Source organism: Uranotaenia lowii, chromosome 3 (assembly GCF_029784155.1).
Source record: "Uranotaenia lowii strain MFRU-FL chromosome 3, ASM2978415v1, whole genome shotgun sequence".
Taxonomy (NCBI): domain Eukaryota; kingdom Metazoa; phylum Arthropoda; class Insecta; order Diptera; family Culicidae; genus Uranotaenia; species Uranotaenia lowii.
Window position 1 is genome coordinate 7,428,573 of NC_073693.1, and position 18,109 is coordinate 7,446,681.

At 41.4% G+C, this 18,109-nt stretch overlaps 1 protein-coding gene across 1 annotated transcript; it reads left to right on the top strand.

Annotated features, from left to right (window-relative positions):
- The first annotated feature begins 2,369 nt into the window (after window positions 1-2,369).
- On the top strand, window positions 2,370-12,462 carry LOC129751368 (E3 ubiquitin-protein ligase ZNF598). The gene is made up of 6 exons (XM_055746830.1): window positions 2,370-3,159; window positions 8,723-9,034; window positions 9,109-9,920; window positions 9,989-10,950; window positions 11,013-11,210; window positions 11,276-12,462. The coding sequence occupies exons 1-6, from the start codon at window positions 2,681-2,683 to the stop codon at window positions 11,507-11,509; spliced, it is 2,997 nt and encodes a 998-aa protein (XP_055602805.1). The 5' UTR covers window positions 2,370-2,680; the 3' UTR covers window positions 11,510-12,462.
- Window positions 12,463-18,109: the final 5,647 nt, after the last annotated feature.

Genomic DNA, 18,109 nt, shown 5'->3' on the forward strand with positions numbered 1-18,109 from the left:
AAATGACAAAAATGACAAAAATGACAAAAATGACAAAAATGACAAAAATGACAAATATGACAAAAATGACAAAAATGACAAAAATGACAAAAATGACAAAAATGACAAAAATGACAAAAATGACAAAAATGACAAAAATGACAAAAATGACAAAAATGACAAAAATGACAAAAATGTCAAAAATGACAAAAATGACAAAAATGACAAAAATGACAAAAATGATTGCATTGCATTGCTTGCATTGTGTCAACAGATAGCTCCGTACTTATTTTGAAAACACTGTTGTTCAATAGATGTGAAAAAGTTAATTGCTATTCAAAATGCTAGTAAGATTGTTTTCTGGGATTTTCGTCCTTTCGGATAATTCATCCGTAACGCTGGTAAGTTAAATCAGAATTCATTTTAAATAAACGCTAGAGTTTGTTTTGATTAGGTCGTATGAACCAATATCAACAAAACTGAGTTATTAGCTGCAAACGATTGATAAACATGCATTCTGTGTTTGATAAAAACTTGGTTTCATTTGATGAATGAATAACTTTACCAAGATGATTTAAATTTAGGCCGTATAATGACTTTCTCATTTTCGAGTGCAGTTTGGTTTTTGCGTCATTTTGCGTTGCCGTGCATTTGCCGTGATGCAAAACGTCGCAAAAACAAACAGGTTGCGAGTTGGTTATACGACGTTGTGCACCGTCACGAAAATTGCTTCTGGAAGTGATAATGTTGAAGTGAAAACAAAACAAATCTGTCTACAGGAGTGATATTATCCGTTTTAGCATGGTGAAGCACTGCAAATTGTTATCCGGTGAGTAGAATATATTGTTTATAAAATTTATTTTTCTACGTGTGAATGGCTATTGGCTAATGGTTTCAATTATTTTCGTTACAGAGGAAACCAACACAATTAAAATCGATGGATGCCTTTAGACCTTACTCGAACGGTCAGGGGCGCACAGGGAATGTTCGGTAATGTCCTGGTGGATTCCCAATTGCCAGTTCCACCACGCAGTATTTCAGATATCATCGGAAGAAGATTTTCGTGGATTTATTGGATTAGATTATTGACTCAAGCATTTCTCTAATCAACTCCGAAAGAATTACAGGAGATTTGGGCCAATCAAATCAATTTTTGCAATCCATTTTATCGATCGACCAAAAAGACGTATACGCCAAGCGAGAAATGCATTAAGTCGTAAGTACATCTTTATTAATAATAATTTAATTAACACTAATTTCGAGTACACCAGTATGTTCTGCGTCTTCTTTTACGTTTCCTTTCTAATTTGCAGACAAATTGGTTCAGCAATAATAAAATGAGAATTAAAAATGTGATTCGGAACTTAAACATCGATTTTCTCAAAACATGTCTAGTGGCTCATACGACCTAATCAAAACAAACTCTAGAACGGGTTGTTTGACATGCGCGAGAAAAAGGATCATTGAACGCAGCTAACATGTGGGCAATGTTTTTCTCACGTTGGGAATTTTGAACCCATTATTCAAAGACTTCTTCACAAACGTGTAGGACACGAGAAGAAGAAAAAGGCTGCCAAAAATCGTTCGCTCGCTGTCTCGTTGGCAGCGTTGCCACATTTAAATCTGTATTTTCGAGCCAAAAAATCTTTTTTATCTGTATAAAATCTCAAAAATCTGTATTGAAATCTGTATCAAAAATATCCATTCCGGGTACTTACGCTGTAGTACGGTGACAATTTTTATAATGCATAGCGCATCTATTTGGACTACGCTGCTCATTACTGCGGGCTACTATTTGTGCGACATATCAAACCATTGTTTAACATGATATTTTGTATACGTAAACCGTTTTTTGGTTTAACTTTGTCCGATTTATTGTTAAAGATACACGTCCGCTACGTGTGAAAAGTAAGGTTACGCAAAGTTTTAGGTCGATATATTCCGTTATATTAACGAACTGTGTCCTTCTGGGGTTTAACAATCAGTTGGGATTTGAACATTGTATCAATAGTCTTTACCAATAAAAGATACATTTTCTATAATGCAATGACCAATTTTGGTATATGACTCTTAAACGCAGATTTTAAAACCTTTCTTCAACCCTTTGCTTGTTGTATTGCGTTGTAACGGTTCCGAACTCTAATCTGGAAGTTTTTCCTTATTTGCAAACGTGATAATTGATGGACGATTGAATCATCAAGGCGGATGATTATTGATTGAATCGAAGTATAATCAAAATATCTTGAAAAATCTCTGATTTTCTGAAAATCTGTATGAAATCTGTATAAATTTCCAATTATCTGTAATCTGTATGTACAGATTCTGTGTTTGAAAAATTCCAAAAAATCTGTATACTTACAGAAAAATCTGTATATGTGGTAACGCTGCTCGTTGGTGGTGTCACGTCAAGAAAAATTATCTCCCTCGCAGGCATTTCGTGGTAAATTTTCGGTATTATAGAAAATTACGGAACTTTCCGCACCGAACGTTATCATTTCTGCTAGAGCTAGCTTTCTACCAGTGCAGTTCTACCGATAAATAAAGCGTGGTTATCGACAGGTTGCATAAAATTCAAGGAATTTCACTACTAGAGATTTTTTTTTCGTGTGGCAGTTTCGGAAACAGTGTCTGAAAGCCTCCAGCAAAAATACGGGAAGCAAAACCTTGAAGGAACACTCGAGAAAGCAAATCCGTGAAAAAAATGTCGAGTACCTACCATCCGAACAACAATAGTGGAAACAACCGCCGGGGTGGCCACAGGCGAGGCAACAATCACCATTATCACGACTTCCGGAACCAACATCGCCTACAACAACAACAGCAGCAACATCAAGAAAAACCAACCGCGGAACCGTCTGAAGGTGCGGAACCCTCGGAAGCTGCCGATGAAACGTCGTGCGTGGTTTGTCTCAAGCATATCCAGTACTATGCTATCGGCGAGTGTGACCATCTGTGTTGCTTCGAGTGTGCCACCCGTATCCGGGTCCTGTGCCGCCAGAACGAGTGTCCCTTCTGTCGCCGAGATCTGGCGAAGGTGATATTCTCCCCGGAACTGGTCCCCTACAAGGAACTGGACGTTCGGAACCGGTCCGGCCTGTACGATAAAAAGTATCGCATCTGCTTCACCGATCAAGAAGTGCGCCAGGCGTTCTTCGATCTTCTCGACAACAAATGTCCAAGGTAAGATCTCTTTGACTACACATTTGCTTTCGACTTGATTTCACTCACGCGTATTTCATAACATTAACATTGAGGATCTGAAACGTGGAAGGAGCTTATCGTAGACATGGTAATGAAGGAATTGATTACATCAACAGAGGCGCACGTATTTTAGGAACTCGTTTTACTATATTATGTGGAATTTGTAATCTCATTCTTTGTTTCGAGGGTAGTCAAAGTTCAAGTAAAGCCAACATTTATACGACAAATTGTGCAATACTCTATTATAGCATATTTCAAATTCAGAATTTCAATTTATTGTCCACTTTTATTGCTTGTAATCGTTTTGTTTTGTTGAATTTCAAGCTAAATGAATTTATTATTGATATTTTTCGAATTGCATTAAGGTAAAAATTTAAGTTTCTTTTCACTATAATTTTTTTTCAATTTATTCAACTAACGGAAAATTTTTATTTTTAATAAATGGTGTATAAAATTTACATTTTATTGCGTACTTAACATAAAATTACATCACATAGATTAATAAGTGATGCACTCGGCAAAATGAAACTTTATAAGTAAAACGCCTTAATAAACAAACGTATGATTAAAAAAAGTTATATCCATTGCTTAAGAATTGAACACGCTACATTTTGATATTGACAATTTTTTGTCTTAATGAAATGTTGATTGATATGTAAATGATTGAAACCGTGATTTTACAAACACGCTACTTTATAAATTTGTTTTATCCTGAAAATGTAACAATTTTACAAGTTACCTTTTCTGTAAACAAGTTAACAAAGTAGGAAGCACGAAAGATAGCGCTTCTCGGCCTGAAGGCTTAGATCAAAGTGTAGCACGAAAGTTTTTCGAAAACATGGAACTCTCATCCTTTTTAAAGCTTATGTTTCCCTTTAAAATCAGTTCAAAAATTTATAAAGGGGACGAAAAAGGCGTATTAGAAGAATATTGTGGGTGGTTTATCACGCGAAACATCCTTGAGTATCTTTTGGAGAGTGGTACAAAGCATGCGTAATCGATTATATACAAATGAAAGTGAGCAATATTCACATAGATGGATATTGAACTTCGCACGGAAAGTCTGTCCAGATTCTGCACCTGTACAAAAAAATTATCCTGAATGTGCCTTCAGATAGGTGTGGTCTGGATTCCAGGTTTTCGACGGCCGAATTTTCACTTGCCCTCCTTTCTTGCAACAATTCAGCTCCGGGAATTGATCAAATCAAATTTAACTTGTTGAAAAACATTCCGGATGCCGCAAAATGTCGCTTGTTAAATTTATTTAATCAATTCTTGTAGCACAACATTCTTCCTCATAAGAGTGGAGACAAGTCAGAGTCATTGCTATCCAAAAGCCCGGAAAACCAGCGTCGGATTTAAATTTGTACAATAGCGATGTTGTCTTGTATACGCAAATTAATGGAGAAAATGATCTTGTTTCGTTTGAACACATGGGTAGACACAAATGGTCTCCTTTCAGATACTTGGCTTCCAAAGGGGCAAAGAGACAAACGATTGTCTTGCTTTGCTGTCTTCAGAGATACAAATGGCGTACGCAAAACGGGAATAAATGGCTTCAGTGTTTCTAGACATAAATGGAGCTTTTGATGCAGTCTCAATACAGTCATCCGACATTCTTTCAACAAGTCCTGCCCAGCGTATCCGTCCAACCAGCCTTCACCACCTTCTGGATACAGGGTTCGCCGACCGTCGTGCGAGCTCGTGGTTCATCCTTCGCCTCCGCACTCCGTTCTCCTGGACACCACCAAAGATGGTTCTTAACACTCGATTACTCCGAGTATTTGCAGGTCCTTCTCGAGCAATATCCACGTCTCATGCTCGTAGAGGACAACCGGTCTAATGAGCGTTGTGTAAATTTTGTGCGAGGGCTAAATCTTCTCGACCGCAGTTGCTTGTGGAGTCCATAGTAAGCACGAATTCCGCTGTTAATTCGCCGCCGGATCTCACGGCTGGTGTCATTGTCTGCGATCACCAGTAAGCCGAGATAGACAAAGTCTTCGACTATCACCAGCTCGTCGCCGTCGATAGTGACCTTGTTATTACGACAAGCGGGCTCGGTGGGTGTCGGATCCGCAAGCTAGCACATACTTGGGGCTTGGTATTCACGGCATTTTTGGAAGATTTGCCGTAGTGTGAAGATCTGGTCCGTCGTAGACCGTAGACCCTCCATGAAGCCGGCCTGATGACTTCTCACGAATCTGTTTGCTTGTGGCGTAAAGCGGCGGAGTAGGATTCGGGACAGCACTTTGTAGGCGACATTTAGAACAGTGATCGCTCGGTAGTTCTCACAGTCCAATTTGTCGCACGTTTTGTAGATGAAGCATGTTACACCCTCCTTCCACTCATCCGGTATCAGTTCTGTGTCCCAGATCCGGACAATTAACCGGTGCAGCTGGCGAATGGCATCTTTAATTTCATCACTCACCGTTGGGAGTGGCTCATCTACGTCGTTGACGCAGGCGATGTACACCTTCCCCCGCCGTCTTGATCTCGTCCATGTGCGCAGTTCAGGTGTTCATCGAAATGCTGCTCATTTTGTGATCACCTCACGATTGTCCGTCAGGATGCCTCCGTCCTTATCCCGGCACATTCCGGCTTGCGGCACAAAGCCTTTGCGGGATGCGGTGAGCTTCTTTCGTGTTTCCTGGGAACGATACAGCTACTTCAGCTTCTCGAGCTCCTCCTCCTACAGGCGGCGCTTTTTCTCCTGGAAAATTCGAACTCGCTGCCTCTTCCGCTGTCGGTGGTTTTCCATCGTTTCGACGGGTGCTTCTTTGCACTACTGCCGCTTTTGCGGAATTCTCTCCGTCCATCAACCTCCTACACTCCTCGTCGAACCAATCGTTCCGTCGAATTCGTTCCAAATTCCAAACCAGTCGTTCCGTTTTCCGCAAAGCTGTTAATGACTTTCTTGATTGTCGTAGTCTACTGCGATCACAGGTTGCTTCAGTCGTGCGACATTTAACCGAGGCGGGCGTCGGTTTCGTATGCTGTTAACTACGGAGAGGCGCACCTTCACCATCACCAGATAGTATTCTAACTTGATATTGGCGCCTCGACAGGATTTGACGTCGATAATGTCCGAAAAATGCCAGTTGTTTATCAAAACCTGGCCTATCTGTGATAACGTTTGGTACGGTGATCTGCAGGTGTACTTGTGTGGAAGGCGGCGCTGGGAAAAACGTACGGCCATTTGTTTGGAGGAAGCGTAACCTATTAGTCTCAGCCCTTAAGCCGTTCTCATTGGTCCGCTGGTACTGAACCTATCAATTGTCGGTTTGGATTCCTTCTCCTTCCTGAACTAAGCGATAGAATTTCCGATAACGATCTTGTATCATATGTTAGGCAGCTGTCGTATTCGGCCCTTAATTCTCAACATCTTCTCCATTACTATAAAAGTTGCTCTCAGCTCGTGTGTGTTGCCGTAACTCTGGTAGACGTGTAAGTTTTAAACCTACCACCCCACCGGCGTTACAGGGACTCCCTTTATTAGGCCTCAGGGCGGCTCGCTTCCCAAAGGAAAACCCCAAAATATGCAGTTCTTGAACTTTATTTATAAACTGCCACAACAAATGCTCACTTCAACAAAAATAAATTAGATACCTTCTATGGCCCACGCCCTGGTTGTCGGTCTTGAAGATGGCGGAACTTCGACGAGGGTGACGCTACGGCTAACCAACTCCTCCTTGGTCCGATTCCGACCGGAAACCGGGACTTTCCTTCCTGGAATGTCGCCCACGAACGGTTGGGAGAACTGGTTGGTCGATCCGAGGGGTTCGTGATTGAGAATCGACCCCAAACCTCGAACGTATAATCGCCCGGATGGTAACGGCTATCCGAGGCGATCGTGGTCAAATCCAGGCTGATTCAGGGACCAGAGCTCAGGGACAAAGGTTGAATTTTGTCCCGCCAAATGGTTTCTTTTGGCCAAAACTTAGGGGTCCTGTTGAGGAATCAGGCATTAGAGTTCCGTATTTCTGCGGGAACCAAATGGCGTTTCGGCGTCTCATGGCTTACCTGGTGTCTGGCTTTTATCACTTAGATGGATTTTGTGTGTTGGATGTCGTGCACATTATACTTCACCGTGTCGTTGTATTATTGGAAGTGAGCCAGCACCAGGAAGCCGCCTTTGCTCTCCCATTATGGCGGACACGATCGCTTCGCCTTCGTCAATTCGTCGGGCGTCGCTACCGAACGAGTGGTTATCGCGCGGGTTACCGTGGATGGCCCTCTGGTTGTGACGTGTTGAAGTTCCTGGCTGCATACTGGTGGCTTGTGGCGCTGTCGTCGGCTTTGAAGGCTACATTATTTGAAGAAAACCATCACCCATCATATTCCCTCACTGCGATATTTAAAAACTGCATTTACTCTCGACCAATCACTACAACCTCGATGAAAGTGTCATCTAACGCTTACAGACGGTTTGACCATTTCAGAACGTACGTACCGTGGAGCTCTTCCAGCATACCTCCTGCAACGCATACGATGTCGAATTTGCGACTCTTCAGTGCGTTGGTATTGAAACCTGTACTGCCCCTACATTCATAACAGTCCCATATGCAAAAACGAGCAAGCGAGAAAATCAGCTTTTTCTGTTTTGGAATACATTTTTAAATTGTGACCACAGCTTTCAGCATAAACAAAAATCGTTTAATGGAATATGTTCTAGGTTGTCATAATACATCGTAGGACCTGATTTTTCGAAATTTGGCAACTGGTAAGGTCTGGAGCACCATTTTTGTTTGTTATGGGACTGTTATGCGAGCATATTCGAGACCTTTTTCAAATCTACTCGCATAACAGTCCCATACAGAATGCTCACCAAGCTACCTTCTAAGACTTAAATTTGATCATTTCTGAACTTGTAAATGTAGTTCGTGAATTCCACATTTTAAGTTAAATCTTATCATTGTTTTTAGTTGTTTCTGATCATTTTTCTCATAGGAAGACCATCCTTCCTTTATCTTAGCCTGCCTTTCAAAAACTGTGGTTAAATTTTCTGTGTAGTGTGCATAATTCGACATCAAGTGAGTTGCATCTTGTTTAAATGACTTAAAGCAATAAATCAAAGATCATTTCACCGAAAGAAACATAGTAAGGTAACTACATCCGTGGTATTTCACATATGGGACTGTTATGCGGGTATATTTCATATGGGACAGTCACTAGTTGATATTTTTTTCGTAATTTCTAGAACAAAGTCTCTTTTTTTATTGTTTTATATTGAAGTAAAATGTTCAAAATGACGAACGGTCAGGATAGATGAAAAATGACGAAAATTCATATGGGACTGTTATGCGAGAAGGGGCAGTGTAGTGGTTGCTTATTTCAATTTTTGGTTATTCCAAGTATTTTGAGGAGAATGTGGCCATAGAGGTTTGTTTTGCTTGTCTATTCTTACATTGTTCTCAAAAAATATAGATCGAGATTGTATTTTAAATATTTGAGTTTCGCCTTATCTAATGAAATGATATACAAAATCAACCTTGAACAAATTTTTTCACAATATTCCATTTTTCTCTCTCCCACGATCTCACAGATGCGACGAGAAAAACTTCCCCAAGTTCGACATGCTGCAGGACCACGTCCGCAAGCGACACGAGCTGTTCTACTGCGACATCTGTACCGAACATGTGAAGATTTTCTCGTCGGAACGGCGCTGCTACACCCGGCAGGAGCTGGCTACCCATCGCCGAGTTGGCGATCCGGACAATGGGGGTCACATTGGGCATCCGCTGTGCAAATATTGCGACAAACGGTTTCTGGACAAGGACGAACTGTTTAGGCATCTACGAAAGGAGCACTACTACTGCCACATTTGCGACAACGATGGGGCCAATCAGTTTTATGGGTGAGTGGTTGAATTGATTTTTATTTCAGATTTTTTTAAAAATTTTGTTTCTGTTGTTTTAATTCCAATTTTAGAGATTATGAGTGCTTGAGGGATCACTTTCGGACCAGTCACTACCTTTGCGAGGAAGGAGATTGCCAACAGGAGGAGTTTACTACGGTTTATCGAACGGAGATAGATCTTCGAGCTCATAAAGCTCAGGTGCATGGAAAGAATATGAACAAGCTTGCCAACAAGCAGACACGAACGTTAGAGCTGGAGTTCTCGTACGCTCCGAGGCATCGTGATGGAGCTGGCGGTGGTGGATTAGGGACGGGTCCTTCTGGAAGTGGTCCAGGAGGTGGTAGGAATAACCGGAACCACGGCGATGGAGAAAGAGGTGGTGGTCGAGGTGGTGGTGGCCATCATGACAATCAGAGAGAGTTCGACGCGCTACTGAACGATTCTGCCCAGATCAATCAGAATCCCCAGAAACGGATAGATGCCAACAGTGAACAAGATTTCCCATCTCTGGGAGGTGCGAGCGGTAATAATCCAATGTTCCGAACAGGGAACAACGTTTCCATTCGGCAGCGAGTTTTTGGTGTCGCTGGTTTGGCTAGGACGAAAGAGAATTTCCCTGCCCTCGGATCTGAGGGAGGGGAAGGTTCCGGATCGAGCAGCATCAATGAGGGCTTCAGTAGTAAGATCACTGCGAGCTCACTGTTAAAACCTAGTCAACCGCAGCAGGGAGGTTCGGGAGGAGGAAAAATTCAAGGAGCAGGTTCTTCCAAATCCGGAAACAGCATGATGATTCACGTATCCAACCGGCCACAGAGCGGAAGTAGTACCAGTGGTGGACAGCAAGGGAAAAAAGCGGCAGCGAATGATTTTCCTGCTTTACCAGGTAGGTTGTTTGTCGTTTGAGCTTACAATTTTGTATAGGCTCTAAGATGTGAGTATTACTCTTTCCAGGTAGTAGTAATAAGAAGACGGACATCTACTCGGATTTGCCAGAGAGCAATGGTATGGTGAATTTGAACGCCATGTCCGCCAAACATCGAGCCATGGCCAACGAGTATGTGTCGGTTTCTAGCATAGTATCCAAAGTTGCCACTGTAGCACCGCCGTCCAAGAAGCAAACCCAGGCTGTCCAGCAGCAGCAAAGCCTTCCCAGTGTCAACTCATCGAAAGCCTTTCCTACGCTTTCGGAAACCGGAGGCGGCAAAACAGCCGGCGCTCCCAAACCCGCTCAGTGGCTTGTTGCAAGTAAGGTTAATTCGTCAGCGTTTTCTTCTTCTGGCGGGTCTGCTGGAAGTTCGTCGGGACAAATATCCTCCAAAAAGAAGCCAGCTCCAGCTCCTAATTTGAAAGAGGAGAGTACCTTTGTCAACCTTAACGCTTTGACGGGGAAAAAGGGTACCAGCACTGAGATGAGTGTCTCTATCAAAGAAAAGAACAACAACGATAGGAAAAATAATAATGATCAGGGGCAGTCCATTGGAAAAGCCCAAAACAACGGCAAAACGTCGAAAAGCAAATCTGGATTAAGTTCAGGTGGGTCATCAGGTAGCTCATCTCCTCCTGATTCGAGGAACAATAAGGAAAATGAAAATGGAGCGGATCACTTTCCCGTGCTGGGCCATCAACCAGTAACGGATTTTGCTCTTGCCAATCTTGGAAGTGGAACTGGTGGTGGTCCCAAACGCGGTCCACCGGGCTTCGAAAGTTATGCAACGCATGCCAATAACAACCAGAGTGATACCGGCAATCGGAAGATTCCTGGTCCGCCTCCGGGATTCAGCAATGTCACGTTGAACTCCGTAGCTCGAAGCACCAACAATTTAACGTTTACCAGCTCAAGTGGCGAGAGCTACAATATTTTACCGGGGCACCACAGTTATGTTGCTCCCTCGAATGCGAGTAAAAGGAATCAGGTAAGATTGATCAATGCTTTCTTTGAAAGAATAAAATTTCTTAAAATCCTTTTTTGTTTTAGAATCTGGTGACTCACTTTCAGAGGGCTCTAAAGCGACCGGATGCGCTAAACGAGTTTCGTACGATTTCGCAAATGTTCCGCGATAGTCAGTACAATGCAGCACCGTACTACGAACATTGCAAGGCTGCACTAGGCGAGAAGTTTGTGGATATCTTCCCGGAATTACTCGCACTACTGCCAAATATCACCAAGCAACAGGTTTGTGTCCTGGTGTCCACAATATTTTCTACGGTTTTAAACATGTTTTTCTTTAAAAAACGCAGGAACTTTACTTGGTGTTTTGCCAGGACGAAAAGATTCGACCAAAGTCTGGTAAAGGTGGTAGCGGTGGCAAATCTTCGGCCCTGGAGGTCTGTCAGGTCTGCAAACAGGTATTAATCCGGGAAGATTTGACCGAACACTTCCAGTCCCACTATATGGAAAACAATTTTCCGAAGCTGGACATTAATGAGCAACAAGCTGGCAAGGTATCGTCTTCCAGCGCCTGGCGGAAATAGCGACCGGGTGGTCCACAAACCAGGCGTTTCTAGACACTTTAATCGATAGGAAGTGTAGATTTGTTATTTTTCACTAGCATAGTTCGGCGTGTGTCTTTGTTTTTCGCTTGCGATGGTTCGAACATACTGATGTGATGTTTTTTTTTATATCAATCCTCTCGGAACACACGAACTACCTTTCGCCCGTAAGACGTAAGAAAAGTTTTATTTCAAGCAAACAAATCAAATACAAGTCTTAGTTCTAGGAAACTAGGCAAGATTTATTCAGTTTACAAAATTGTCTAAACTTTGAAAAGAAAAACGTAAGAAGAACAATAATTAGTGCTACGTTAATTTGATTCTTATTTGTTAAGCGATATCCTCCACTCTCAACCTGCAATACCAGCCCGAAATGTTTTTGTTCTCTGTAGGCAGTTAACCATTTTTCAAAATTATCAAAAAGAAACAAATTCAGAATTTAAAATTCTATTAGCAGAAAAGTTAGCCTTTGCAAATACAAATAGAAAACAAAATAAAGATATCATAATTAGTTTTTAAATAACCACTAAAGTATATCTAAGGCTTTGTTCATAAACCACGCGGAACGATTTTGAGCCTTCATATTCCCTTCTCCTTCTTTTTGCCTGTTGATAACTACTCCGCAGAAAACAATACTGTTGCACCATTCTAAGAGTCGCCCCTCTTTAAATAGTAGTCTCAATGACCGCTCTGAAGGTTTGATAAATGTAAATATCATCTGAAAACAATCATTCAGCACAGTTTCATCCACTCCTAGCTTAGCCTAGAACTAGCTCTGACAACATGAATATGATAGATGAACTCTGTACGGTTTAACTCTCCTAGAACTATCGGAACCAATTTTGCAGAAGCTGAGTGTTCGAGGAGATCGAAAACAAATTTATGGTTGTATAAAATGCTTTGATGAAGAGATAAACACAACAGATGTAACAAAATGTACCTATCTATATTGAATGGATATTGAGTGTTTTAAGAAATTTATTTGAGGTCAGTGAAATATCACCTGTTCGGTAATTGCACAATGAATAGTTGTGAGGTCAAATATTTTTATTTAAAACATCCTTTATGCGATAGATATAACCTGACAAAAATGAGCGTAAAAATTTTGCTCATAAAATCTTAATTGAGCCGAACGAAGTCAGATTTAGAACGCGTTGAGGAATGATTTACGACGGTTCAGTGTTATAAGCCGATATAAATTGCACTTTGAACTTCGAGACGCAATGATGGAGCCATCTTGGTCGAGGAAGGATGAATTGGGCATCGGATAAAAAATCGTCCCAGGAAGAAGGTGAAGGACGGAGTTGAGCCTATACAATACAATTCACGGATCTAAAAAAGGTGTTCAAACGATTTTGAAGACGATCTGAACGAACTTCAAAGCAATCGGAGCTGTAAGCCGTGGCTTTTGATCATTTTTGGTGGTGATAGTAAAATGTGGATAGCTGCAGCTAACTGTTGCTCTGGTGTTTGGATCTCAAGAGTGAGTACTGAATTTTAATTTAATATTTTTGTATTATGATCGTCAAAATACTGCAATATTGATCAGACAAACAAACGAGTTTGCCTATCAAGTGATAATTTCTAACGAACAATTGATCATTTTTACCGAACACAATGAAACTTTTGTAAAAAAAGATTAGCAAAACAAATTAACGGGCTCTTAGTTTTCAACATACAGTGCATTAGGGTTGACATTCTAAGTGGAGAACTTGTTACATGCTAAAATTGATGACGGTTTTTTAAAAATGACTGTTAAAAAAAGCAAAATAGAAAAATTGACAAAAATTTGATATCATAAAACTAAAAGTTATGATTTTGGGGTTTTGGGGAAAATGACAAATGGCAAAATGAAAAAAAAAATTGAGTGAAGGCGAGTGTTGCGGGTGTGTGAAATAAAAACAGCAGTTTGCATAGCTTCAAACTGTTATTTAATTTAAACTTTAGTTGCATGTTTTAGGATTTTGAATTACAATGTTTCTTACATTTTCAGTGTTCAGCTGCTGTTTTACACCCGAACAGGTTAGGTTAATTGAGGTTAAGTACAATATGTTATCTGTAAATTTAGTTCTAGTTAAGGAAAGTTTCCAATTTCAATTTTGAATAATGAATATCTTCGAGATAACTTAAGCCCTAGCTATCCTTTTTAATTATCGAACGAAATAAGTAAATATTCAGCTAAAGAAATTTCATAAATTATAATTATAATTAAAGTTATAATGCAAACGCAATTGCAAACCGGATCGTGACACTGAACTTTCTTATTTAAACTAGCTAACATTAATTTTATCATAAATTTTGTTCCGGGAAACTTTCACCAACTCGCGTGCAGTCAAAAGAAGATATGACGTATCCCGCAAAACGATGATCATCAGCCACTGAGCTGGAATTGTCAGCGGCCTGTCGGAAAGTGATTAGGCAGGGATGTCAGTTTCCAACATCCCCCCTCCCGTAACACTGGTATCTGAAGTGTTAGATCCAAGGTTTCCTCCTTGTGTGACCTCTAAGACTGCTAGCTTTGACACAGACTGACGAGTGAGTCCTTTATTAGTCTGCACGATTGCCCTTCTAACGCGCCTATCTGACCCAGGAACCAGTTCCAACACCCGCCCTCGAGCCCAGCAATTTCTTCTTGCTTCATTTACCAACCACAACCACCAAGTCTCCCAAACGAACCGGTTTCGTCTCACCGAACCATTTTGATCGTTGCATTGTCGGCGTTTCTCAACCCATTGGCTTCGCTGATCGGTCCCGACTCCGGTTGTTTTACACCAAACAATGGTTGGGGGTTAGTGGTTCTGCTTCTTCGGACTCGATAAGTAAGTAGGTCAACGGTCGACTGTTGACGATTCCTTCAGCGTCTACCAGCAGTGTGTAGAAGGCCCCTTCATCTAATTTTCTTCCCGGAATCATGCTCCCCTCTAGCGCTGTTTTCACAAAGCGTACCAGGCGTTCCCACGAACTGCCCATGTGAGGAGTGCCTGGTGGAATGAATACCCATTTCGTATCCACGTTGGTGAACGTGACTGTCATGTTCTCGTGGAACTGCCGGACTTGTTGTTGCAGGATATTGTCAGCGCCCCGGAAATTTGTCCCATTGTCTGAATGGATCTCGATTGGAGCTCCTCGCCTTCCGATGAAACGACGAATGCTCATAATGCACGACTCGGTGCTTAAAATGTAAACGACCTCTACGTGCACAGCTCTGATGGTCAAGCACGTGAAGAGGGCGACCCATCTTTTTAACACTTGTCTCCCAGACTTAACTAACATTGGTCCAAATGAGTCCAGACCGGTGTAACTAAAGGGACGAGTGTATGCGGCAAGTCTTGCTTCTGGTAAAGGTGCCATCCGAGGAACCTGGGGTTTGGACTTATAGATTTTACACCACTGGCATTGTCGGAGGACAACTCCAGACGAGGTATGGACCAGTGTTTTAAAGGGGCTACCTTGGTTTTAGCGGATAATAGAGAGCAGATAAATCCTTCGGAGTGGAGACTTGAAAATACGCTACAGCGGCGTAGGCTTCTTCGCTCGCGGAAATAGCAGCGGGGAATGGAAATTTCGGCAAATTTCGGGAAACATTTCGCCCACTATTAAAACCTCGGACTCTACTGGCCGAGTAATCTAACGGGTTTTACCTGCCGATAGGAAGGACCAAATATTAAAACCTCGGACTCTACTGGCCGAGTAGTCTAACGGGTTTTACCTGCCGGTGGGAAGGACCAAACATTAAAACTTCGGACTCTACTGGCCGAGCAATCTGTCACTTCCGGAGGTTTCCGCTGGGGTAGTTAAAATTTCGGACCGTGATAAGAAAATAGTTTTTACAAAAGAACTCTTCGATTTATTCGTACAAACAAAACAACCACGTGTCAATTTTCCTCGTCTGACGTACTAAAGTGAAAATCTTATTCAAATCTGTCACAGCCTGCTAGGATCGAATCTTGTTGTCGGCAAAACCAACGGTCTACAATATAATAAGGTGATATCTTCCTGCTCTCCAGACATCTTGGAGGAGAATCTTCCCATGGAGAATGAAAGCTGCGAGGAGCCCGAGAGGATCAAAGAAGCTCATAAGGCACCGCAGCAGTTGTCGTTTTGTCGGACGGTTACCGGTGGATAGCAGTTCGTTGATATCTGGAGGTGGAATGGTCGAACAACCCCAGGCTATCTTCTTCCGACGTCCAGTGCATACCTAAGATGCGTTAGTAACCCCTTGGGTTCTCCAAGTTTAGCGATTTCGGCTGTGAAATCTCGGCTTCTCCGAGACATTCAAGGACCTTAGAACTGTTGGACATCCAGCTTCTTATGTTCAATCCACCCTTGGCATGTATCAATTTGACTTCACCCGCTACTCGTGACGCTTCTTTCTCGTTCTCAAAACTATCTGCGTAATCATCAACGTATGTTCTTTTGACTATTTCTTCTTCAGCCCTGGGATATTGTTTTTCGTGTTGCTTGGCGTTCAGGGTCATAACGTGATGCGCAGATGCGGGAGCACAGGTGGAGCCGAAGGTAGCTACGTTCATGGTATAAACTTCTGGTTGGCCTTGTGGATCAGGGTTCCAGAGGAAGCGCTGAGCTTGCCTGTCACGTTCGATGATTCTAATCTGGTGGAACATTTCCGCTATATCCGCGGAAATGACCACGGGAAATTGCCGGAATTTGATTTCAATTCAAGCAATCCCTTCGCAGACGTGAGCGCGATGTGTTCAGCAAAATTGAGTTTGTTGGCAAATTTCACTCCCAAGTCTAGAATGGATTTGACATCCTCCAATGTCGATCCCGAGAGTTGGTTTTTCGCAGTTGACTATCTTACATTTCATGGCGTTTGTCGTCATTCCATTTAGGCAGCACCAGTCTTCTTATCTGCCGATGTCGTTTTGTAAAGACAGACAGTCAACTACATTGATTATCTTCCTAAACAGCTTCAGGTCATCAGCATATAGCAGTGTGTCGAATTGAATAGTTTTACATAGAACTACTAACAGAAGGGATCCAAGGTGACTTCCCTGCGGCACTCCAGGTGGGGTGTCAAAAGTTCGTGATCGAGAAATCTTGATTTTTTATGAAAGTCACCACGGTATTTACCCCATGGTTTAACTGGCCGTAGGTATCTTTGCAATGCATGTTTACAAGTAATAGAAATTACATTGAAAACCGCGACTATTTCGACTCCTCCCTTCCCTAACATACCTGTGTTGATAAGTTTTAAGAATATCACGGAACATAAAACTTGGTTGGCCTAAATTATTCTATTATTTTAAATTACATTGAAAAGAAAATTAAACAAGAAACAACCACGCGGTTGTTTGCCGGTGGTTTGAAACAAAAATATCTCGCGTGAGCTTTCATTACGTCGTATGAAACATACATAATGTAAACAAACAGTTTTATTCCAAAAAAGTACAAAAACTGGCATAAATTAGTCGTAACTGTTTTCCATTTAGAATATTTGTAGTCTGGACAACATATTCTTTACGTGATATACAAATTTTACAGTTATTTTGATAACTGTTGCAGCAGTAGTCTGTGAATTATTAAGATGTTTCATACGACGTAATGAAAGCTCACTCGAGAAATGGTTTTTTTCTCTACAATTTTCGTAATATGCAATTTTCTTTTGCCGCCGACCGTGACCTAGAAGATAGTGTTCAAGACTTCCAAGCCAAAGGTCATGAGATCATGAGCGTTTGTAAGATACTAGCCATCTTATCCTTGAAAGTTGTACGCCTTAGTTAAGTAAATTAGATCTCTTCGAAGAAACATGAAGTTTCACTGAGATCTCCTATATTTATGTGTGTGTTCGTTTTTTTACATACACACGCACAGCATTGGCCAAGCGGATTATAATTCATTCGAATCTGACTGCCTGGCATTTGTTCCATTCGAAGTTATTAAGCAAACACTAGCGACACCATGTCCTCCATAGAAGAATTTAGATTAGTCAGGAAGCTTTTGGGAACAGCCATATAATTTCTCCGAACTACTAAAAATCAAACATTTACCTGGCATTGCGGATACCCTTTTATCTCGTGATGGGATAGGAAGGGAGATGACAACGTTTTTATTTTGTTTCTATCAGCCATACGCAATGCGATTGCGCTGAGAGGTTATTGCCGGTGGTTTTATGCCGATGGCGTTGACATATTGAGAACTCATGATTGGAGCAAAGTCTGAATTTCGGGTGAAGTATTGAAGATTTTTATAACTTGAGTTCTTCCTTTGGGTAGGCAAAGCTTTTTTTTTAATTCTCTTCGAACCAAATGAAAAAGAAAGTTTACATGTACCAATATTTCTTGAAGAGAGAATTTTAACAATAAGTGCATCATTATTTGATAACAACTCAATTGGGGGCTTTATTTTTTCAAACGGGACGGTAATCTTGTAGTGAGTAATTATTTTTCCAACCTACAACAGTAATCGAAATCAATCACCATTATCACTGAACAAATTTAGCCAACAAGAAAAACAAAAATGTTTTCCGAATAATCAGTAGAATCGAAAATCTTCCATCCTTAAAGCTTGAATGTGTTGGTAAAATATCTCATATCTTGTGTTTCATTTCAGATGATTTCC

Coding starts and splice junctions, on each gene's coding strand:
- LOC129751368 (XM_055746830.1), top strand. CDS start 2,681: ATGTCGAGTACCTACCATCCGAACAACAATAGTGGAAACAACCGCCGG. Junction 9,035..9,108: donor GGGGCCAATCAGTTTTATGG/GTGAGTGGTTGA, acceptor TTCCAATTTTAG/AGATTATGAGTGCTTGAGGG. Junction 11,211..11,275: donor CAAATATCACCAAGCAACAG/GTTTGTGTCCTG, acceptor TAAAAAACGCAG/GAACTTTACTTGGTGTTTTG.